At 38.5% G+C, this 24,377-nt stretch overlaps 1 protein-coding gene across 2 annotated transcripts in view; it reads right to left on the bottom strand.

Moving 5' to 3' along the window:
- EDNRA (endothelin receptor type A) overlaps window positions 1-23,942 on the bottom strand; it is an 89,060-nt gene extending 65,118 nt beyond the window's left edge. The window contains exons 1-3 of one of the 2 annotated variants that reach the window (XM_072621199.1): window positions 23,292-23,589; window positions 22,584-22,681; window positions 18,071-18,554 (exon numbers count right to left, since the gene is read on the bottom strand). In XM_072621199.1, coding sequence (XP_072477300.1) covers window positions 18,071-18,490 — 420 coding nt within the window. In that variant the 5' untranslated portion in view covers window positions 18,491-18,554; window positions 22,584-22,681; window positions 23,292-23,589. Of the gene's footprint in view, window positions 1-18,070; window positions 18,555-22,583; window positions 22,682-23,291 lie in introns of both variants that reach the window. The other variant, XM_072621198.1, reaches the window with a different exon arrangement.
- Between the last annotated feature and the right edge of the window lie 435 nt (window positions 23,943-24,377).

Here is a 24,377-nt window from a genome sequence, read left to right as displayed (position 1 = left end):
ACAACTAAACAACAACAAAATAGAATGGGAGGAGAGAATTGGATTAGATAATCTCTAAGGGGTCTTCCAGACCTATGTTTATGATTCTCAGTTACTCCCAGCAGTTGATAAATGTGATATATAAGAAAACATCTTGTATTTTGTAAACATGTTAGTTCAATTAGGTTAAGAGTAACCTCAGAAAGATTAGACAGAAAACTATCTTTGACCACCTTCCCAGTCATATTTATTACTCATCAGGCATTTGTCTACTGTGTTGTAGCATTGGTTACCTTCAAATTCATACCTATAAGTATACTTGACTAGACTGTAAAATCTTTGTAAGCAGAAAACTTGTCTTACACTTCTTTGTATCTACTATAGAACCAGTCCATTGAATGGCACACATCATGTGCAAATACTATTTGATCGGTTAATTGACAAATGAGATGGCGTATCCAGGACTGAGAATGGGGTCATACATACTAGCACTAGAGGAGATTTTGCTAAATAGATGAATTACTCTTTATAGGGGTGTACAATTCCAATAGTACTTGGGCATCGTGTTATGCCAAGTGTGGTTTTCCAAACCAGGCAGATTGTGGAGAGCTTTATATGCTGAATTAAAGAGTTTGTGTTTAACTGTGGAGGCAATAGGAAATCTGAAAGTTCTTGACCAAGGCAGGGAAATGGTCAGATGCACTCCAGAAAGGTTATTTGCTTCTATTCTGATGTTAACCACTACAGAAGTAGAAGGAAAGGAGGCTGTGGGAAGGTGGCTTTATGCTAGGATCTGGAAGATCCTAGATCCCTTGTATACATTGGGCCACAGAGAGAATCAACTCTAGACTCACCTAATACAGAAATCCACAGAGAGACCCCACCTAGAGTTCTGCAGAAATCCTGGGGAAAAAAAGGCTAGAGGAGGAGATTTTTCAGTGTCATTCACTACTCTGTTTACTTAATTGCCTTTGCTTTCAAATGAGATAATATTTATAAAAAGCACTAAGCGCAGTGCCTCACACATAGTAGGTACAAAATAAATACTTATTCCCTTTTTTTCAGCTACATCCCCTAGTTTGGCCTGGAAAAAAGTATAACTTACAGGTTCACCTGCAATTTTTGAAGAAATGCTGACCCAAAGAGTACCTAGAAAATAAATGTAGGTTTCAGGTACCTATGTTTAAGGGGATGCTAACAAGGTTGCAATAGTGAATGAAAACATTGCTAGGATAAAACTTATGTGCTTTCCTAACACATATTTTAAAACAAACATTTTTATTCTAAAATCCTAACTGATAAATGTCTCCTTTGTATTGAAAGTTTTTGGTGATTAGTTTAATTTGATCAGGACTTAACAATTTCAAAGTCAGAGACAAAATGACTAAGGGGGACACTGGATTACCAGATCCTTAGCAAAAGAAGGAATGGTTCCTTTGTCTTGTGGGCCAGTACTTCAAATATGCCTTATACTATCTGACCTTTTACTTTAGAACTCAGAATGAAGTTTCATATTAAATTATTTTACATTTCATGGTACATTTTTTAAAAAAATCACGATGATGATGATGTTTGGGGAAGGATTTCGGATTTTTAAAAATGATATTCCAAAAGTAATCCACTTAAATTTATTTCATTATCTTTAATCTTGACTTCATTTTTCTCTTTTTAAAAACACCATCCCATTAGGTTAACATAGATTCAAAACTGAACAATAATAGGAGTTGGAGAGGCTATGAATAGAAGGACAGGTACACTGATGTACTGGCTTGTAGAGCTGTTGAGTGTTCAAACCATTTTAGAACACAGTTTGAACTAGATCTAAAAAGTCATCGAACTTTGACCCTGCTATACTAGTATTAAGCTTATACCCTAAAGAGATCAAAGAAAGAGAAAGGACTCATAGATACAAGATGTTTATAGCAACATGTTTTGCTGAAGCAAAGAAATGGAAACTGAGAGAAATGCCTGTTGGTAGGTGAATGGCGGAACAAAGTAGGGAATGGTTGACTATGAGTATTATTGTGCTATCAGAAGTGGTGAAAAGGCTGGATTCCTAGAAACCTGGAGAACTTGTATGAACTGATACAGAATGAAGTGCGCAGAATCAGGTGAACACTTTAAGCAACAAGTACAATTTATACAATGAGTTATAAAGGAAAACAACTGAACTGTCGTCAAGAAAACAACCAATCATGATTCCAGAAGACAAGTTTGCTTTCTACCTCTTGAGACATACACGTGCAGACTCAACTAAGACATGAATTTCTTTTGTGTGATGACACTGATAATTGTCAAGGGCAGGTTTTATTTTTTGAGGGGTGAGGTAGAATTGGAAGGGCAATAGAGGTAGGGATACTGAAAAAAGAAAAGAAACAGGTGTCAATGCCTCATTAAAAAAATACACAGAAGGGAATAGAAGGAAGTACAGAAGGGGATAGAGACAAGAAGGGCAGTGTTGGAACTAATATATTAAATTTGAATTTTTTTAAAAAAAAGCACCAAGCTATGTATGATGAAAAAGCTATACTTAGGAGAAGTTTTCAGTTTCAAATATAATTTCCTTTTTTGTTTGTATTGAAATTGTATATTGAAATGTTCAGGTTTGTTGATATTTATGAAGTTTATAATAAAGAAAATTTAAAGAAAGACTGATGTCCTGCAAATTGTATTATGGAGATTTAGTAATATATGCAAATTATTTTGTGGCTCTTAAGGCTCAATATATGTTATATATTTGTTATCGATGTTACATATGTTATTATTACAAATTATCATTAAAATTACTCTATTACAATTTTATATCAGTCTATGTGCTATTACAAAATTACATTAAAATTGACAGTATGAGAATGATACTTGTAGACTTCAGTCTTACAACCATAGACTCATCACCACTTTAGTGAATAAATGGATGGGACTTCACCTTGGCAACACAGATGCTTGTGACTCGCTGTCCAAGAACAGAAATTTGGTTCATCAAAGAACCCCACTCTTCTTTTCAGCTGTTCTTAGAGTTTCTGGCCATCCTTCTGTCATTTGACTTCACCACCATGAAAATGAACATGAGAGACAAAAATTCTGCTCACCAGATGTTCCAGGGCAGTCTATAAACTATTAACCTTGCTACAAAATGCAAAGGAGGAATGCCTATGGCAAATGCTCCTGCCATTGTCCCCCAAAACTCCCTCTACCAAAAATATTGGTATCATTTTGAAATAAAAATCAGCCAGCAATTTTGAAATGAAAAACAATCACTTAAAATTACTTGAAGAGTCAAACTGAAAGGGAAAAAAGGTGTTATTTCATTACCTGAAGTGGCTCAGCAGAGAAGCAGCTTTGCCCAGTGTATAGAGGGATAGGCTAGCCCTGAAGTCAGGCAAACTTGGGTTTTAATCTCACCTCGGATATATACTGACTATGTGGCCCTGGGTAAGTCATTTAACTTTTCAATCCGCCTGGTAATTCTCTGAGTTACAGATGACTTGCTCATCTGTACTGGTAAAGAGAATTTTCTACGTTTATGAAAATCATATTGTAGATTTAGGTTTGGAGGGGACCTTAAGAGTTCATAATTAACCTCCTTATGTTACAGATGAGGATAGTAAGGGCCAGAAATACAAAGCAGTTTGTAGTTGGTCACTTTGCTGGTGTCAACAAATCTGGGTGATGAACTCAATTCCTTTTGACTCTAAAGCTAACATACTTTCTACTTTGCCATACTACCCTGACACCAAAAAAAAAAAAAAAAATGAAGTTTCATTGAAGTAATCCTGGGCAAATAACAGAACCAAACTACATTTCAGATATACAACATACACAATGCACTGTTCCATGAGAGCTGGTGTGTGACACAAAGGGATGAGTGTTGAATTGGGAGTCAGAGGGCCTGTGTTTTAATCCTAGACCTGTCATTTATTACTAATGTAACCCTGGGCAAGTTACTTCACTTCTTTGGACCTCCAAAGGTCCCTTGATTTTGGATCTCCAACGTCCCTTCTGATTATACATACAATTATAAAGTTGAATCTGTGATTTCAGTTATTGAACAAAAGTTTTTAAAATAGCGTGTGTTTGTGAATATGTGTGTGTAAGTGTGAATGTGTGTGCACTTGGGTTTGAATTAATTTCTTTAACTACAAAACTCTAACTTTCAGGGTCTGAAGACAATACATTGTCTTCATTGGGGTGCCAAGTAAGATTTTCAGGGTCATATAGCTCTCCTTCAAGATTTCTGCAATGAGCTGGTTACTGATAACTGTTTCCAAATATCTTTTTAAAAACTGAACTTGAAGAAGGGAACCCCACTTTAAAAATAATAGCTGATATTTACAGAAAGAGTTATGATTTTCATAGCACCTTCTTCACAATTTAGTGAGGTGGACAGTGCAGATACTCTTATTCCTATTCTGCAAAGAAGAGGAAACTGAGGCTCAGAGGTAAAGTGGCTTGTCAAAAAAACTAATAAGTATTATTAAAAAAATTTTATTATGAATTTTAAGCATTTAAAATTTTTTTGAGTTTCAGATTCTCTACCTCCTTGTTGCCCCTCCCCCACCCATAGAGAAGGCAAACAATATGCAATTATGCACATGAAATCATATAAAACATTTCCATGTTAGCCATGTAATGCAAAAAAGCAAGAAAAATAAAGAAAATGAGAAAACTAAACCTCAGTTTGTACTCAGAGTTCATCAGCTCTTTCTCTGAAGGTGGATAGCAATTTTCATCAAGAAAATTTGGAATTTTCTTGTATCGTTGTATTGATCAGAGTAGCTAAATCGTTCACAGTTGGTCATCATTACTGAGTTCAATGATCTGCTGGTTCTGCTTACTTCACTTTGCATGATTTTGTATACGTCTTTCCACGTCTTTTTTTTTAAGCCATCCTCCTTGACATTTCTTATAAATAGAACTCCGTCACAACTGCATGCCACTACTTGTTCAGTCATTCTCCAGTTGATGGACATCCCTTCAATTTCTAAATTTTTGCCACTAAAAAAAAAGTTGCTATAAATATTTTTGTATGTATAGGTCCTTTTCCTTTTTCTTTAATCTTTTTGAAGTACAGATCTAGTGTTTTTGCTGGGTCAAGGGATATGAACAGTTTGACAGCCCTTTGGGCATAGTTCCAAATTGTTCTTTAGAATCAAACTCAGGATCTCTGATAAGTTGCAAGTTCTTTCCACGAAACCATAACTGCATTGTATTTGGTCATATACTTGGCTTATTTCATTTACTAGATGGTAAGCACTTGGAGGTCAGAAACCCTGCATTACACTGCCTAGGTCAGTATTGTATTTTTAAATATTAAATTGTATAGTATTTGTTAAAATGAACTAAAAAACAATTGCATGTGTACATTAGAGCACATAGATGAAGTGGTCAATTTTGTATAACTTTGGATATGCACGTTGGAAGCTAAGGAAATTTTTGAAAACTGACCTTGAGTGATATTTACATGCATATCTATTATTGGATATTATCTCTGACTAATACATGCATAACTTGGAACAGTTTTCTCAACAAAAACCAGACCTAGTTAGAAAAAACACAAAACAACCAAAAACCCCCAATGGACTGTGGTGTAGAAATCAGTAATTCTTGCTTCCAAGAGTATGCTTTATACCCAGAAGGCAGTTTTACAGTTCCTAGCAGTGCGTCAGATGTATTTTTGACAGAGTTACTGAGAACGTTCTTTACTGATCTACTGTATTCCCACCGACAGGTCACTTGAATATTTTCCCCAAATTTTATCCTATTGTCCTGATGAATCAAAATATTTACAAAGTTATTATATAAGGCTAATACCGCTGGTGCCAGATGATGTTAATAATTAAATCAGAATAATGTAGCATTGAAATGTTTCAGATAAAAGTGGGTTTCAGAAGTACACACAGGGCAGAAGACCTCTGAGGCCAGGTGGTCCAATTCATCTAGCTCAGTCAAATGTTAGAAATTACTTTGTATTTGTTTTTAATCTTGTGAGCATGTTATTTTCTTTCAGTGGAACATAAGCGCCCTGAGGGCAGTGACTATGTCATTTTTGTCTTTGCCTCCTCAGCCTGTGTGCTGTCGTTATGTTTGTCCTTCCTTCTTGAAGAGGACCATGACATCAGGGAGATGAGGACATAACTTGCAGTTGACTTTGGGTGAGGGAGAATCTCTGTGATACATGCTGAGGTCCCTTTTTTTTTAATTAAAGGGGCCTCAGCATGTAGCACAAAGACTGGCATATATTAACTAGTGCTTCAATACTTTGAATTGAATCGAATGTGTTCCTTAATGAAAGTTTCCTTTCCCCCTCCTCCTCCCCTTCTCCCACCATCATTTAATATCCTTCCTATCTGGACATAAGTCTTGAAGTCACTCCTAGTCTAAGTCTAAATCAGGTTAAAATTATTTGATTGAAAAGTGGGTTGAAAATTTCATGCTTTTGCACTTTAAAAATGTATGCTGTGATGCAAAGCTATTTTCCCAAGGATATATAATGTTTATTATTTTTTAACAAAGAAGGAACAAACTCTTGAATTAAACAAACTTCATGTGTCCAATTGTGTGGCAAGGTAAGGAAGTGCATAAAATGATTTGCATCTTAACACCTGTCAAATAAGAACCCGATGAAACTTGGGCTCCTGACCTCCTGGCCTCCATAGTTCATGAGAACAATCTGTTAGCTCTGAAGATTTGCTGTGGCCAGTGGCGAAATGGGAACAGCTCTGCCTTTAGCCAAATGCTGCTGGTTAGGAGAGTAACCTCACAAGAGACTAATTACTTAACATAACTATGAGAAAGAACATGAGATTCCCAGACACAGGAAATGAAAAGTCAGATGTGGAGGTATGGGTGGATAGAAGGGGCTCTGAAAGCTTCCAGACGAGAGCTTTAAAAAAAAATAGACAAAAGTGGGGTAATCATTTTGCAGTTCTGTCAACTGTTAGAGTCTGCAGTCGTTGGGTTTGGAAAATATATTTTTCAACGTATGCTTGTCGGAGCCCAAGCACAGCAAATGAAGGCCACATTCCTCTGTGCTTGGAGAAGGAAATAAGGCAAACCTTTGGTGATATGCATGCTTGTCCTGATCATATGAGTCACTCTACATTTCAGGGCTAAATCTAAGCCATATTTCCATGTGTATATTATAGAAAAGTCATGGAAAGGGCCATTTTTGCAGGGGAAGGACTGGGGAGACAGGAAATGAATTCAGCCCCCATGCAGACTGAAGCAGAGGAAAAGAACTCTTGACATTTTCAGAATTTTACTACAAAGGAAAGAGGCTTTTGCTTTGCATAAGCTTCTCTCAGATTTATGGACATGAAGGCACTTTACAAGTGTAGAGGATGAAATGAAACATAGGAGAGAAGGAGTCCCAGATAAAACTTCTTTTCAGGATTTAACTCTGAGAAACATGAGAATTAAGATTATATGAACTGTTAATATGGTGAAAAAAGATGATCATGTAAGTGATACACAAGATGACCACAAGAACATCAATGAAGCAACACAAAGAGAGATAAGAATCCAGATCATCTATGATAACCAACTTACTTCCAGAAAATTGAAAATGAAACACTTTCCTCCTCTCAACAGAGGTGGTGAACTATAGGCATGAGTTCTGGCATTTGCTGTCAGATGCAGTCACTGTGACAATATGTTTTCCTTATTTCAAGGGAGGTTTCCATGGGAAAGGGGATTTATGAGGAAAATGGCAAAGTATAAAAATCAAAAGCATCAAGAAAACATTATAAAATTTAACTTAGAATTATGAGTGTGTGGGAAAAAAGATTCTTTCTCCTGAAACAACTACAAGATGCTTTCTTACAATATCATATACATACTGGGAAAAGTTCCAGCTGGAATGCATCTCACTGCGAAATGGACAGAAACCTCAGCTGTGGGAGCAATTTGATCCCTCTAATCTCTGAGAATACTGTTCCAATATTAGCCTGTGATTGTGATTACAGCTACACTTTTTGAGCAAGTAAGAACATAAGCCCTTTCTCTTTCTTGAAGATGCAGAACAGGAGAACCAATCTGTATATTACATATGAAACCACTGGGCAATAGGATTAATTCAGATATGTAGTGTGTCCAGATCACAAGGGAACCTCTAGGTTCAAACCAGAAAAAAGAATCCCTTCTAGTAGATATGATATAACGGAACAGAAAGAGTTAGACTTGAAGTCAGGAAAGACCTGAGTCTGAACTCTGCCTTTGTCACTTACTAGAACATGGGTAAGTCATATTCACCAAACCTCAGTTTCCCCATCAGTAAAATGGACATAGAAGCACCTCCCTCAAAGGATTGTTGAGAGTGCCAAATAAGAAAAAATTTGAAAAATAGCTGGTAAATCTTAAGGTTCTATATAAATGTTAACTATTATTTAGAAAAATTTAAATGAATTTATTAAAAATTCAATAGAGTAGTATGGAACCTGATCAAACCAAATCAACAAATATTTATTCACCAGCAATTATGTGCAAGATACCAAGTGACCAACTAAATAACAGTTGAAATAAAAATCTTCTAGGCATAAGAGAAGGATGGGATTTGACCAGTTTTAAACAGGACAGATGTGTAGTTTCCCAAGATGCTAAATAACCCATGGGAATCAACACAGTTGCTGAGGTAGTAACTGGTTTTCCGGTGAGGTAGGCAGAACAGTTCTTTGGAAAGAACACCAGATGTTAGACAACCTGCATTCAAATTCCAGTTCTATCACTCGTTCCCTATTATCCTCTGGGTCTCGGTTTCCACATCTGTAAATGAGGGGGTTGGTGTAAGCAATTTCAAAGGTCACTCCTAGCTCTAGATCTGTCATCACCTGCTGGCCTGCGAATTCTACATTTGCTTTAGATTTTTCTACCAGAGCTATACATAGGCAGTTCCCACTTTTGCTTGAAAATTCCTTGAAAACCTTATAAAATGGATCATATTTTCCCACAGGAAGGATGTTGTAATTGGGTGTTGTGTTCTTGACCAATTTCTTTGCATTAAAGCAGCAACAACAACAACACACTGGTATAACCAACAATGAGCCACAAACAAAGAGGACAGCTATTCTGTTGTAACTTTAATAAAACAGACATTTAAATCAAAGTTAGGATCACATATTTAGAGCTGGGAAAGGCACTCAATATCATCTGGTCCAAATCTCTCATTTGATCAATGTGGAGAAGTTAAGGGACTTTTCCAAGTTTACACAGGTAGGGGCTGTAGCAGGTTTCGGATCCATCACCTCTGACTCCAGAGACATTGCTCTTTCTCCTATCCTACGCTTCGTCTCAAGCTTATTCTGCCTAGTCTCAGCAGAATTAGGAGCATTAGGGAGAAGCTTCACAGAAGCCAAAGTAGACTTGAGGTCAGGAGATACTTTTTGATAAACTTAACCTATCTATGAGCTGAATAAGCTGCCTTTGGGTGCTAGGGGGATTGTCTTCAGGTAAAGCCTTCAGATGACAACTTGCCAGATATGTAGTGGAGGAGATTTCTTATTTACCTGTGGAGAAGACTATTTGGTTCCTGGGGTCTCTTCTAACTCTTACGTAGTTACCCTATAAAGTTTCTATACAGGTCTTAAAAACACCACTCTAAAATAAAAGTCACCTAAAACAAAAAGTTGGCTGTAAAATCATAGAGTAAAATAAAATCATGACATCTGAGAGCTGGATGGCTCCCTAGAGATCATCTAGTCTGAGTCTCTCATTTGATAAATTAGGAAAATCAGTCACCAAGAGGTTGAAATAACATGCTCAGGATGACCCAGTTAATGACAGGGTCACTCTAGAACCCAGTTCTCCTGACTCCTAGTCCTGGGCTCTTTTCACCACATGACATTGCCATGACTATAACAAACATTACTTAAACTTTTAATTAATAACAATTTTTCTTGACTGGGAATTTAGACATTGCAATTTGGAGATCGTTTTGTATGGCTTTCTGCCAGTGTAAGCTTCTAAAGATACTTCCCAGGCTGGACTATGTCCTTGTTACCAGTTTCCTTTTCTTCCAAGGACTCGAGGGATGGCTTTGCTGTTTTCCTTTTCCCTGTCACCACCTGTTGCTTCTAGACAGGGTTTTTCTTTCCTTTCCTGACTCTCAGCCTAGAGAACAGATCATAGCATCTCAGAATTGGAAGGGATCTCAGAGGTCATCTAGTCCAACCCATACTCAAGCAAGAATCTTGTCCACAGAATACCCAATGAGAGGTCACCCAACTTTTGCTTGAAGAATTCTAACAAAGGGGCATCTATTACTCCCCAAGGCAGCCTATTATTCTTTGGGTATCTCTAATTGTTCAGAAGCTTTTCCTGATATCAAGCCTATGTTTGTCTCTTTGCACTTTCTACCCACTTCTCCTAATTCTACTCTCTGGGGCCAAGCAGGATGACTCTAAACCATTTCCACATGATGTCCTTCAGATGCTTAGAAACAGTTATCATGTCCCACCTAAGTCTTCTCAGGCTAAACATCTCCAGTTCCTTTAACTGACTCTCATTTGGCATGGCCTTAAGACCCCTCACCATTCTGATTGTTCTTTTTTGGTACTGTCCAGCTTATTATTGTATCCAACTCTCCATGACTCCATTTGGGGTTTTCTTGGCAAAGATACTGGAATGGCTTGTCGTTTCCTTCTCTGACTCATTTTACAGATGAAGAAACTGAGGCAAATAGGGGTAAGTAACTTGCCCAGTGTTATACAGCTAGTAAGTATCTGAGGCTAGATTTCAATTCAGCAGGATGAGTCTTCCTGACTCCAGGCCCAGCACTCTATCCATTTCTCCACTTAAACTGTGCCATGGCATAGCTGGCAGTTTTTTGGCACTCCTCCTAAATATTACTCCCAGAGCTGAGCACAATATTCCAGATGTTATCTGAATAGGTCAGGATAAAGCAGGCCCATCACCTCCCTACCAATCATCTTACAAATTTTTCTGATATATTTAAGATAAAAGTAAAACAGTAAAAAAAAAATTCTTAATTTTCCTTTCTTCATTTTTTCCTCACTTAAACTCGTTGGCAATAACAAAGACACCTGGAGGTGATAATGGTGGGTCTCTGAGGAAACAAACAACTGAAAAAATATTTATAGACTGATAGACTCAAAGTCTTCTGAGTTTTGTTATAGGAGTAAAAAGGAGGTCTCTGAAGTAAGGAACAAGGGATGCCTCCTATGGTGGAGTAAATAAGAATACTGGGTTTGAATTCAGGAAGACAGTTCAAATTTTATCTCAGACACTTGCTATCTGTGTGACCCCGTGTACTCTGTGCCTCAGCTTTCTCATTTGTAAGACAGCCTTGGATTCCACATCCTCTAAGGGCCCTTCCAATGCTGAATCTATGATCATATAATGACAGAATCAAAAGCACAGAGGTCACGGGGAGGAACACTCACAAGTGTCCTACCTCCATAAAGCCTCAGTTCTGGTTCTAAACCAGTACATGGTGAAAGAGAAAGAAGGAGAGAAATATCAAACCATAGAAAAAGAAAGTTTCTCTGGCCACTCTAGGTTGTCCATTTGCATATAACAAAATAGTTTAAGGGGAACATAAATGAGATGCCTATAGCTTCAAAAGTCCAATACTGAATATTTCAGTTCACAACCCATCATGCAAACAAGAGCCCAATCAATCCTTAAAGCTACCTTGCAAAAATTAACACTATAGGTTCTTTTCTTGCAGTATTATGGGAAGCATATGTTCTGGCTTAAAAGGGTGTACTGGTTCATGTTTGTGCCAGATATATATTCACTAACCTTCACAATGTGAAGCAGCCCTTTGTTTAAGTTGTTTTTTTAGTGTCTTGATCCCAGATGTTAGCATATAAAAGTCTTGGTTGAGTATGAAGCTTGTATAATATAATCCACATTTTATGTATAAACGGCCACTAATGACCTATATTTGAGCTACAATGCACAAACATTTACATACAGACGACTTGTTTGGAGTGTGAATAAAAGGATAATTCATTAATTTGTTGATTGTTTCCTCTACTTTGATGAGTAGAGACATCTGTTCTTTCTACATAGAGGAATCATAGATTTAGAGGAAGGATCATAAGATAGTTGACCTAGACGTGGAAGGGACTCTAAAAGTCATCAATTCCCCCCTCATTTTAGAGATGAGGAAACTTTGAGGTTGTTGGTTCTCTGTGTATTATCTAGTAAGTCGACCAATAAGCTTTCGTTAAATACCTACCTACTAGGCACCAGGAGCTGTGCTAAATGCTGTCCATCCAAAGAAAGGTAAAAAAAACAGTCGCTGCTCTCGAGGATCTCACAATCTAATGGGAGGGACAACGTGGAAATGTTTTAGGTTTTTTTTTGCCATTGTTGATGTTCTGATGGACCAATAAGGCTACGGATATTTTGTAAATAGACCATTTTCTTTTTGTAACTTCTGTATTTCTCCAATTCTAGAACATCAAATGGGATAATTGCTTCAAGGAGTGAATATATAATCAATTTATTCTGAAAAGCATGAATTACATATTAGATATCCCAGAAGGTTGATGCATCTTCCTGTCTCATGCTTCCACAAGTCTTCTGCTCATGGTGCTATCACCAGACTCTTTTCCTGGGATGTCAAAATCAGACCACTGGGGCCAAGATGTTACCATCAGATAGAGGAGTTTGGGAAACTAGGAGACTAATTGATGTTCTTTTACTTGTTTCACTTCTGCTTGCTTAATGCTGCCTGCCTGATTTATACTGTTTCGTCTGGTTCTATAAGCTCACTAGTGAGGGGGACTCCCTATGTGGGAGTTTTTAAATTTATTTTTTATTATTATATTATTATTTATTTATTTTTTTATTCACCAAAGCAGATTGGCAACTGGTATGTGACTTACAGTCTTAGAAAGTTGCTTGGGGTCACTGACAGCTTAAATGTCATGCTCCTAGTCACATGTATCAACATATGCTGACATATGTCAGGGATTAGACTTGAAGACAACTCTTCCTGACTTCCAGGTTGGTACTGTACCTACTACCCCATAATATTAGTTCTTGGAATAGTGGAAAGAGTTCTGAATCAGCAGTCAAAAGAGACCAGAGTTCGAATCCTACTTTTATCATTTACTGGTTGTGTGACCTTGGGGAAAATCACTTCACGTCTTTCAACCTTAGTTTCCTCATCTATAAAAACAGGGATAATAATATTCACCCCATGGAGTTTTTGGAAGAAAAATGCTTAGTGAACATTAGGGTGTTTCTATATACATATATATATGTATGTATATGTACACATGTATATGTATATATCCCAGTTATTATTATTAGACAGTGGAAAAAATTTGCTTTGGAGTCTAAGAACCTGGGTTCAAATTCTGATTCTTCCACATACTACCTCTATGATCTTTCTTGCCTCAGTTTTCTCATTTGTAAAATGAGGAGGTTGAAGCAGCTGACCTCTGAACACCCCTCTAATTTTAGATCTAAGTTATTACTTTAAGGTTTGTAAATCCTTCATGTAAAGCAATGCATAGCTTCCTTTGTTTCTTTCTGAGACTGTCTCTTGCTATACAGTGCTTTGTCCTCCCATTCTTCATAAAAAAGAACTTGGAATTGAGAAAGCATACTACACAGAGAAACATAAACCCAGTATTTTTACCAACAATAAATTCTACATTTGGCTGCTTGACAAGAAACAAACAGAAAGAATTGAAAAGCAGCCTGCTGTAGTGTAAAGAGCACTATGTTGAGACACAAAGGACCTGGGTTGGAGTCTCTGATCTGAGGCTTCCTAGTTGTTTGACATTGAACGTCTGGCTCCATTTGTTCCCCCATGTTTTTATCCAGCCTCAAGCTTTCATAGATGAGTTCATCTACTCAGAACAGGGACTCCTCCTTAAGGCTGAGCTTTGTGGACTGATGAATGAGAGCAAAGTTATCTGACCCACCATTAAGTAGCCAGTCCCAAACTACTCTTCATGTCTACCCACTTGGACATCCTGCCATCTGCCCTGTCCTTCTCGCCCTTTCCACTTCTTGATCTGGAAGCAGAACAACTACAAGAGGAACAGAAAACTTGGTTTCTGCCCTTAATGAATTTATAATCTTGTTAGAGAATAGACTGACCCATGGAGGCTGGGAGAGAACATGAGTGTTGAGCACAATAACAGATAATAGAATGTTAAGCTAACCTGCTGGTCAGAGGCATAATAGGAGTTCCAAGAGAGGAAAAAGGTCAAGATTCGCTGTGGAATTGTCAGGTATGGCTTCACAGAAGTGTCAGGACTTGAACTGAGCCTGGAAGAACATGTCATTTTGGGAGAGGGGGCAAGAGTTCAGGCAGGGAGAACAAAGACCCAAACGATCACAAGGTATGAGAATGAGACTAGCCTTGCATGTGTAAGGTTGTTGGCAGATTGCACTGGACAGGTAAAACAGGACCTGATCATGGGGGTCCTGAAGGTCAGCACAAATTATTTAGACCTGAAGTAGTAGGAAATAGCCACTGAAGGTCATTGAACAAAGAGGAAAAAAAATATCCTGACCCTGGGCATTTGTGCTGATTCATTGACAAACTCCGTTCCGTAGACCTTTGGGATGGTGCTTGCTTATGAAAAAACATATCTGTAGGAAAAAAAATTAGGTCTGAGTAGACAAACATGTACCACATGTATGTTTAAAGCCTTGAGACTTTCTGCCTGTGTTTGAACACTGATCTTTCTTGTGGTTCTTCTGTTTGTGGCCCATCAGTTGATTTATAGCACTATGTGAGATAACAGTGGTTTAAGCTTGCCTTGAGTAGGGTTCATCAAGGCCATGGAACACCCATTATTTTTATAGTTACCAGGGAACATGATAAATGAGGTGGGAGGTTTGGTAGATGTTCTCTGTCTTTGCAGTGTAGAAGTGAGGCCAAAATGGAAAAGCGATTTTATAGGTAAAAGTAGATTATGAGCTCTGTTGTACTGGGCAAGTCACTTAACTCCTCTGTGCCCCAGATTCTTCATCTGTAAAATGATGGGGGAAGACTCAGTGGCCTTTAAGGTCTCTTCCAATTCTAAATTTTGTGATTCTCTAGTCTTGAAAGCACCACCAAACACACTGCAAGTTCTGGCCCCTGAAAAAGGACAAGGGACCTCAGAGTCCTATGGCTTAGGAAGATTTCCAAATATTTCAAGACTTCTCTTATCTAGGAATTTTCTCCAGATGACAAATTCAACCTACTACTTCAGAGAAAAAAATCTTACTAAGAATTAGGAAAGATGACCCCAAATGTGAAGGTCTTAAGTCATTAATCGGCCCACCAGTACTCTTATCATTTGATTCATGTGTCACTATGCCTCTAGGCAGGGCTGAAGTTACTACAGGGAAATTTCCTACAACAACAAGGGCTACATAAAACCACTGATGGTTAAGTGAGTCACTAAATACGAAAAATAAGATTTGATTAGATGCTCCTTTGGGGAAAAAAGACCATGAGATTTTTCCTGGTCTTTTTCTCCTCTCCCTAATATTCTGTCCCCTACTCTCTTCAGTACCTAACATTGGGTCTGGCACATAGCACGTTAATGAATGCTTGTTTATTGACTGATAAAACACCAGAACTACATCAGATGTGTAGAATTATCACAGTATAATTTACTTGATACCTTGTAAAATTTATGATCAAACCAAAATGTGTTGGAAAATGCACACAGAAATGCCAGCAATTGATGTAGCTCATTTGGATTCCACAGTACAATTTTTTTTATGTCCATGTGATTTCTGTTTTTAAAAATACTGTTTGAGTCAAGCCCTACATGGTATGGTGACAACTGCTCTGAAAAAGAATTAAATTTAAATTATTTCATGGAAAATTCAGGAGACATTTTTAGAAAAGTAAGACTTAAGTTTTCTGTAATGTATACAAAGCATTTTAAATTAATTCCATAGTTTCAATTTTTTATCAGAGTTGTGTTTGGAATTCCCATTTTAAATTCCAATAGGAAACACATGAGTTTGTTCCCAGGGTGGGAAAAAACCAAATAACAAAACAAACATGTAAAGTATTTGATACAGTCTAACTTTGCCTTGTTTATTGTGAAATATATTTCTATTATTTGGAAGACTTTCCCATTTGTAATGTTTGTAAATTGCAAATTAACAAATGTAGATTTGATCATCATTTTCATTATGTCAGTCATGTTTTTGGTATGGACCAATGATTACGCTGGTTTAGAGAATTCTCAGTGTGGAAACTTCTTTCACTGACACAGATTGGCAATTCATTTTAGGAACTGGACTGAAACACCAAGAGGTTAGGCCACACAGTTAGCGAGCGTCAAAGGCAGAACGTAGACGTTCTGATCAGGTCTTTCTGATTCCATTATTTCCTTCTTCACATTACCTCCCTTAATTATGACAGAAGTTTAATCCCCTACAATATCAGCATATCCATGGTTAACCAGATAAAATTGACCACATATTTAATGGGCAAAACTTGCCACTTAAAGTAATGTTTTAGAGAGGACCTAGATTATACAGTCCTACTTATTATCATGTTTCTATCCACAATGAAATAAGAAAAATATGAAACACAAAGGTTAAGGACAAAGACTTGAGTTCAAAACCTGGTTCTGTCACTTACTACCTGTTTGGCCATAGGCAGCAATGATGTAGAGGATAGGGTAATAATGGGCTCCAAGTCAGGAAGACCTGTGTTCGAATCTCTTCTCATATATCTGTCACTGTGCCACTGAAGGCAAATCTCTTCACTTCTCTGGACTTCACTTTTCTCCTTTATTAAAGAGGGGATTGAAATAGACAGCCTTGGGGGCCCCTCAAACTCTAAATCTATGATCTTATGACGTGACCCAATAGTAAGCTTTTCATTTTGTTTAGGACAAAGAATTGGCACTTTGGTCTGAGTAATGTGATGATAAGCCACAAAGCCAGAGGTCTGAACATGATTCACTCCACCTATTGCCAGCCAGAGAGGTAATGGACTGAAAATCCAGAATGAGACATGCAATTTTGGACAAGGTCAATGTGGGAACTTATTTTGCTGGACAATATGTACTTACTGTGAGTGAGTTTTCTTACTATTCTATGGGGGTGGGGTGAGGCAGTGAAAAGGAGTGATAATGCTTACAAAAGAATTGAATTTAAAAGTTAATTTGAATTTTCTTGTAATCATTAAGAGAAAAATTATCTTAGATTTCTGACCTGTGGTTGAAACAAATGAAAATTACAGCCTTCCTTTTGTCCTAGCATGTTTAGGGTGAAAAGAACAGAGAAGCAAATCTTTTCTGGCTTGTGTTAGTACTAACAGTGTCTACACTGGTAGGAGGATAAGGTATTTCAAGATCTTTATGAACTTAACACAACTACAAAAGAATCTGTGAATTTTTCAGTGTGGGAATTCCCTCTGTCAAAGCAGATCACAAACTGTCCATGGCTTATCTCTCTTAAGGAGCTGTCTGAGCCATTCAGAGTTTATGTGACTTTTCCAGGGTCAAGTAGCCAATATGTCAGAGGCAAAATCTGAACCCAGATCTTTCTGACTTCAATCTAAGCATTCTCTCCATATTCCAAGCTGTCTCTATGAAGTTTAATAAATTTAAATGTAAAACCTTCTGCCTTTCTCAATTGACTGTTGCTTTAAGGGCACCAAACTGATCCATATTTTGGGAGATAAATGAGCGATAAAGTAAGTACTCTGTTTAGTCTACCAATACTGTGCAATGAGGTCAACACAGCCACAACATTACAATAATTGCAAAAAACCTGATTCTTTCCCTGAATTATTCAGACAACTGAGCAGGAAAAAAAGATGTCTCTTTCCTGAAAATTCATTAGGTCTTCAAAAGGCACTCCTTTTTGTACAACATATACCCAGTAATCAAATTAATATTGCAATTAATGTTGGGAATATTTATTTTATGAAACACTGTGCTTTCAAAGATACTTTCCAAAAACATCAGTGTTCCCATTAACTAGGAGAGAACCAGGATGCTCTTTTCCCTTTCAAAATAAAATTCTCTTCCATCATAAGACAGTAATACAATCAGAAGGGAATGACCAAGAGATAATGGAGGCTCTCAAAGATCATGACTTTGGAATCACAGATAAATACAGTTCAATCTACATTGCTACTTACCTTAAATACATTGATGGGGATATCAATGACAATATAGATTAGGTCTCCCAAGGCCAAGCTGGCTATCAGTGCATTAGGGCCATTCCTCATGCATTTGTTCTGGTAAATGATCCTGAGCAGAGTTGCATTCCCCACCATTCCAATGATGAAAATAGCACAAGATATCACCGTGTTGATGTACTTGAAAGCTGAAGTGATTTTAGTCTGCTGAGGGCAATAGTTACGCATGGAGCCATTGCTTGGCAGGACCAAGGAAGTGGGGCGGTGGGTAGTGAAGGGGAGACTGGGCTCTGTCCCACGAAAAGTGGTCAAGTCATCCACAGGGTCACTCAGATTTGTGTGATAACTTTCAGGATTGTCACCGACCACACATCCAGCCAACAGGAGCCAAAAGGAGGCCCTGATATAAAAGGTTTCCATCTTGAAATCAAGCTGAAGTGTTCTGTCTCTCACAATTTTAATCTTGCACAGTTACTTTTTTCACCTGGATGGAGAAAGAAAAAGACACTTGATTGTAAAATCAAACCCCCATTATCAAAAGTCTGAGAGAATCTTTTCTAACTAGGTGAGACATTTCAATATCTGACTACCCTAACCATTTGACAAAATACCTGAAGGAAAGTCTCATAGAAAAGATCCCTGCTTTCAACAACCAAGTAGTATAGTGGACAGAGTGCCAGATTTCAGGAGTCAAAAAGACATGAATTCAAATCCATTCACTTAACGAGCTATGTAATCCATTTTAAGTCATTTAACCTTTCTCAGTCTCCGTTTCCTCATCAGTGAAATGGGGATAATATTAAAACCTACCTCACAGAGTCGTTATAATTATCAAGTAAGATAATAGATGTAAAGCACTTTATAAATCTTAAAATGCTTTATAAATGTTGTTATTTTTATTATCGATTATTATACAATAACACGGTGCTGTGGAAAGAGACCTAAACCACATGTGTGACCTTGGGCAAGTCACTTCTCAGGGCCAGAGTTTCCTTATCTCTAAAAAGTGGAGTTGGTCTAGATGACTGTGAGATCCCTTCCAACTCTCAATCTACCTTGATGTTATGATCATTAGTGATGTGGGCTAGTACTTGTTAGCACATGTTAAAACAACCCTTTCTTCACAGAGAAGACAAAAGGACTTGTTGCTAAGTTAGAGCATGTAAGAAATGAATTTTAAAGGATGATGATAGAACAAAGGCTACTTGCTAACGAAGAATGGTCACATAATTAGAAAATTTCTAAAAAAAGTAATCAGAATTGAACATAATTAAGATATAGATTATAAAGCTGCAATAAAATGGTCAGATTCCTTAAAAATAAGCTCAATTTTATAAAAGTTCCTTTTTTCATCCCTGTAGTAGCACATTTTTACCCTAATAACAATTTTTCAAAACTCTGATTGGGTTCAGCTCAAGTGCCACATTTATGAGGCTTTTTTTCATTTTCTCAATTATTTGTCCTCTCTCCTTAAAAAATTACTTGTTTTATTTATAGGATTATACATTTAAAGCTGAGAGGGACTAAAAAAAATTTATTTGTTGCTAAATTTCCATGTAACAAGCATTCCTTCTCTCTCTCATTCCCACTTATCACCCCATTTCACATTAAAAAAGGAAAAAGAAAACAGAAAACCCTTCCAACAAATTTGCATAGTCAAGCAGAACAAATTTTCCAATTGACTTTGCCAAAAAAAAAAATTGTATTTTTCATTTTAAGACCATCAATTGTTTGACAAAAGGTAGACAGATAATGTGCTTCATTTTTGGTCCCCTGGGATTGTGGTTTGTCAGTGAATTGGTAAAAAAAGGGACTGAAAAGTCTGAAAGGGACTACAGAGGCCCATAGAGGCTTTTACTTTACAGTTGAGCAAACTGAGGCCCAGAGAAGTGAAATAATTTGCCCAAGGTCACACAGGTTGTAAATGGATTTGGATCCAGATCCTTTAACTGAATTAAATGCTCTTTTGATGACACCATATTGCCTATCAGTGTTTATGTTGTTTTTTTCCTCCAGTAAAATAGGACGACGGGACTGTGATTTTTTTTTATACCCACTATATGTACTATATACTATATGTATACTATACATATATACTATATATATTTTTTATACCCACTATCATAGTTAGTTGAATCTAACTGAATTTGATCTGAAGGAGCACCTGGGTAATGGTTTCCCTCCTTTACCCAACTGTGCTTATGAGTCCTGATTCATGTATCCTTAATAAATGCTCAGCCCCAAGAGTTTGGTGCAAGGTAGATGCCCATCATAGCTTCTGTACCTTACAATGCAAAATATGTGAATTTTTTCCCAATGGAATCTATGAGAAGCAAACATTTCTGAGGTGTTGAGCAGTTGTAAGACCCAGGGATAAAGCAGTACAGCATTTCAGCTCAAAGAGAAGGGGGCAGGAAAGTCCGACTTAGCCATGCTCAAGCTTCTTAGCTTGACCACACTGCAGGTGAACCCTGTGTGCTAACTTTCTAAAAAGAGACACCGTTTTCTTGAAGTATAATGGGCTGCTTGCCCATGACCGCCTTTTAAGAGGATCACAGTTAACATTGCCTGACACTATCACGTCTTTCATCAGAATTGCTTCAGAGGCTTTGAACATCATCATTTTGCACTGATTAGCCTTGGTTGATTACAGCAGGGTGCTAATGAGGCCGAGGTTTGTGGTTCTTATCCTGGGATCAGTCCAACTTCACATATCCCCCTCTCTCTCCTCCTCCTCCTCTAATTTATAACCATATACTGCCCCTACTAATCACCATTTCTCTGCCAGCTCCCTCATAATCACATGCGGCTAGTTCAAGGCAACATAGTGGGTTGGGTTGCATGAAACCAATCCATGCTTGCTCCAGAAAATCCTCTACTCAGTCAATTCATGTTGCCTCTAGGATAAAATATAAACTCTTCTGTTTAGCTTTTTAAAGCCTTTCAAAACCTGGCCTCTTTGAACTAGCTAGGTTGGCCTTCTCCCTATTTCTCACATTTGGCTCTGCCATTTCCATACCTTTCTACTATCAATGTACTCTCTCCTTGCCTTTGCATCATCATAGAGTTCTACAAGCTCTATCATGTTCATGAAGCCTTTCTTGATGTTCTCACCTCCTTCCCTCCCAAACTACCTTTAATTTAACTACTATGCAAGTATTTGTATTATATAATATATATATACATATACATACATATACACATGTGTAGACACAGGCATATAATGTTCTTGTCTTACCCATTATAATGTAAGCAATTGAGTTCTTTGCATAGTACCTAGTACATAGTACTTAGCTTAGTAAGTGTTTATTGATGGATGAATTGAGGTAAAGTCCATGGCTTATTTTGTACGTGGAAGATGGTATATGATTTATAAATCAGTTCAACAAGGATTTATTAATTTATGAAATTATTATTAAATGTCCATATGATGGCCTTTGGGAATGAGAAGACAAAAAAAAAGTGCTTGGCCTCAAGGGGTTTACTTTCTCTTGGAGTGAGGCATTAAAGCAGGAACTCTTTTTGCCTCTGTTAAGACAATCCTAGGTTTCTACTGGCAGTCTGGGACAGAAATGTTAACAGTATTAGCACATCTTTTTCCATATAGATTCATGGGATCTCAAAGTTGGAAGGGGACTCTTGGGCCATCTCATCTGACCATGAACATCTTGAACAAATGATCACCCAACCTCTTCTTGAAGTTCTTGAGGAGGAAGAGGGGGAACCCAGGAAGTTCCTCCTTACAACAAAACTTAAATCTACTTTTGTTCAACTTCCCTGCATTGTTAAAGTTTTATCTTTAGGGGCCAAACAGAACACAACTCACCCCTCTTCCATATTGGGGACGCCAGAATTAGAGGTTTGTGCCCAATTATAGGATCGTAGATTTAGGGGTGGAAGAGACGTTAGAGATCGTCTAATTCAACCCCCTCATTTTGTAGATAAAAAAATCTGAGTCTCAGAGAAGTACCAGTTGGGAGACAGAACTGAGACCAGATCCCAAATTCCGAGTTCTTTTCACTGGGCCTTCTTCCTGCTTTGAGATTTCAACCATCAAAGAAACACCTTTGTTTTTCAGCAACAAGGATCCCCTCTAATTAGCAATTTGGAAATCCCCCCTTTTCAAAAGGGCAACAACTCAAAACAACGTTTCTCCTGAAAAATTAAAGTGAAGGCGGTTGGTGTTATTTGACTGACACCTTAAAGTGAAGGGAATGGTTGGGAAAGTTTTTTTTTTTATTAACTCAACCCCATGGGGGGACCCCCCAAAAAACTTCCAGGCAACTTGAAATTTGGTCGGATGTCAGGGTCTTCTCTCCAAGCAAACTGGGAAGGAAGGAGATTGGAGAGAAGAGTGAAATTGGTTACTGCCATGTGTGAATTTCTGAGCAAACGCAGTGGATGTTCAGGGCATGTGCTTACTCCTTCAGTTAGACTGAGTGAAAGTGATTGGAGACTAGAGAAGCTAGGTCTCTGCAAAAAGAGGCTGCGTCTCTGTGTAAAGTCCACATACCTTTTAAACTCAGTTCCGCAGTGGACACAAGAACAAAACGTCTGAGACTTCGGTAAAGAGGCACGCCTGTTCAGAGCCAGACGAGTTTCCGCGCAGCCCTGGAGTTTGTAAAACATCCTCTTTACTCTCCCTTAGACCAAGCACCTCTTACCGTTTCTCCAAACCTTCTCCACTGGAGAGAATAGGGGCAGGAGGTAAGAAGCTACAACCAAATCTATTCAGATTAGTGTGTTCAAGCAGGAAGGGGGATAATACGGCTTTATGGTAATCCTTAAGTAAAGATGATGGAGAAAAAGTTCCAACGCCAAGACAAAGAGAGTGAGCCCCGGCTTTCCAAACGATGATTAAAAGTTGAACACCCTTCTGCTCCTCCCCCCAGTCTTCAGTAGCTTTTGATCAATATCACCTTCCATTGACAGCAATATCCCTCAGAATCAATATCAGCTGGGCTAAATTTGCATTGAGCTCATTCCTTTGCTCCCCACACAGGGCTGGTCGCACTCTGCAGGTATCCGTATCAGCCTCCAACTGGAGGTTTCTATCAAACTAAGTGGCTTAGAAAGTAGACGCTGCATGGACCCCCACCCGCACTCCTACCCCTTATCTCTCTCCTTCTCCACCCCCTACAAGGCTGGCTCTCCAAGCGTCTCTCTACCTCCCCACCCCTCCTAGGTTTGAGTCCCCGAAAAGCATAAGAATTTTAAATACCCTGGAGGTCCGCGCCAGGCTGGTTTTCCGGGCACTGGCAGCTGCCCGAGTCCCCGTTTCAGGCATGAGATTCACGAAGTCCAACAAAGTCAAGGAGAGCAGGGATGTCCTTCCAGGCGCGGGCTTCAGGACAGGCGGCAGCGACAGAGGAAAAGGTGGCTGCAGACTCTAGCCCTTCCAGCTGCTGCTGCCGCTGCTTTTACAAACTTCCTCAGTGTGGCTTTTGCGGGGAGGTCTTCCAAATTCTCCCGTCTCAGTCAGGCTGAGTGGGATTGAGATTCTCCACCTCTGCTGGTCACTGAGAGAAAAGGGATGAGTGTGTGGGATCGAAATCATGGGAGAAAATGAAAACTGCAAAGCAACACCCTCCTCCCTCCCCCCTACTACCCCCAAAGACTTCCCTCCTCCACCTCCACTCCATAAAAACAAGACCAACCCCAAACCTCCAGCCCCAAGGAGGCTGCCTAGCATGTGCCTCCCAGGCACTGGAGAACTCAGAGTTATTTTAACCATTTCCTCTCCGAAATGCTGCCTAGGAATAAACACTGAAAGTGGAGTCAGAGGACCTGGGTTGGATTTTCAGCTCTTCTCTTGACTTCCTGTGTGGTCTTGGACAAGCCTCTTTCTCCCTCTGGGCCTCAGTTTCCTCATCTGTAAAGTGATGAGGTTGGATTAGATGCCATCAGAGATCTCTTCCAAATCTAAACCTCATGATCCCAGGAGCCCTTGAAAGGAAGAGATAATTAACCAGAGGCAACGGTTACACAATGGAGAGATCTCTGGATTAGGAATCGGGACCTGGTTTCTAGTCCCGGTTCTGCGTCTTACTACCTGAGTGACCTCGAGCAAATCCCACGACCTCTCTGGGTCTGTTTTCCTTAATTTCAAATAGACAGGCCCGGACTAGTTGATCTCTAGTTTTTCAAGTTCCAACATTCTGTGTGAGGTAGGTCTTATTGCACAACAATTGTCCTTCAAAGACACCCAGCCCCTTTAAACCATAACTCCAGATAGGGTTGAAGCTCCACTACTAGACCTGAAGGAGAAGAAACAGTGACCGCCAGCACTTTCTGTCCCTTACCACAG

Source organism: Notamacropus eugenii, chromosome 6, assembly GCF_028372415.1.
Source record: "Notamacropus eugenii isolate mMacEug1 chromosome 6, mMacEug1.pri_v2, whole genome shotgun sequence".
Lineage (NCBI taxonomy): Eukaryota > Metazoa > Chordata > Mammalia > Diprotodontia > Macropodidae > Notamacropus > Notamacropus eugenii.
Note: the sequence above shows the minus strand (reverse complement) of the source record. Positions and strands in the feature narration are given on the sequence as shown.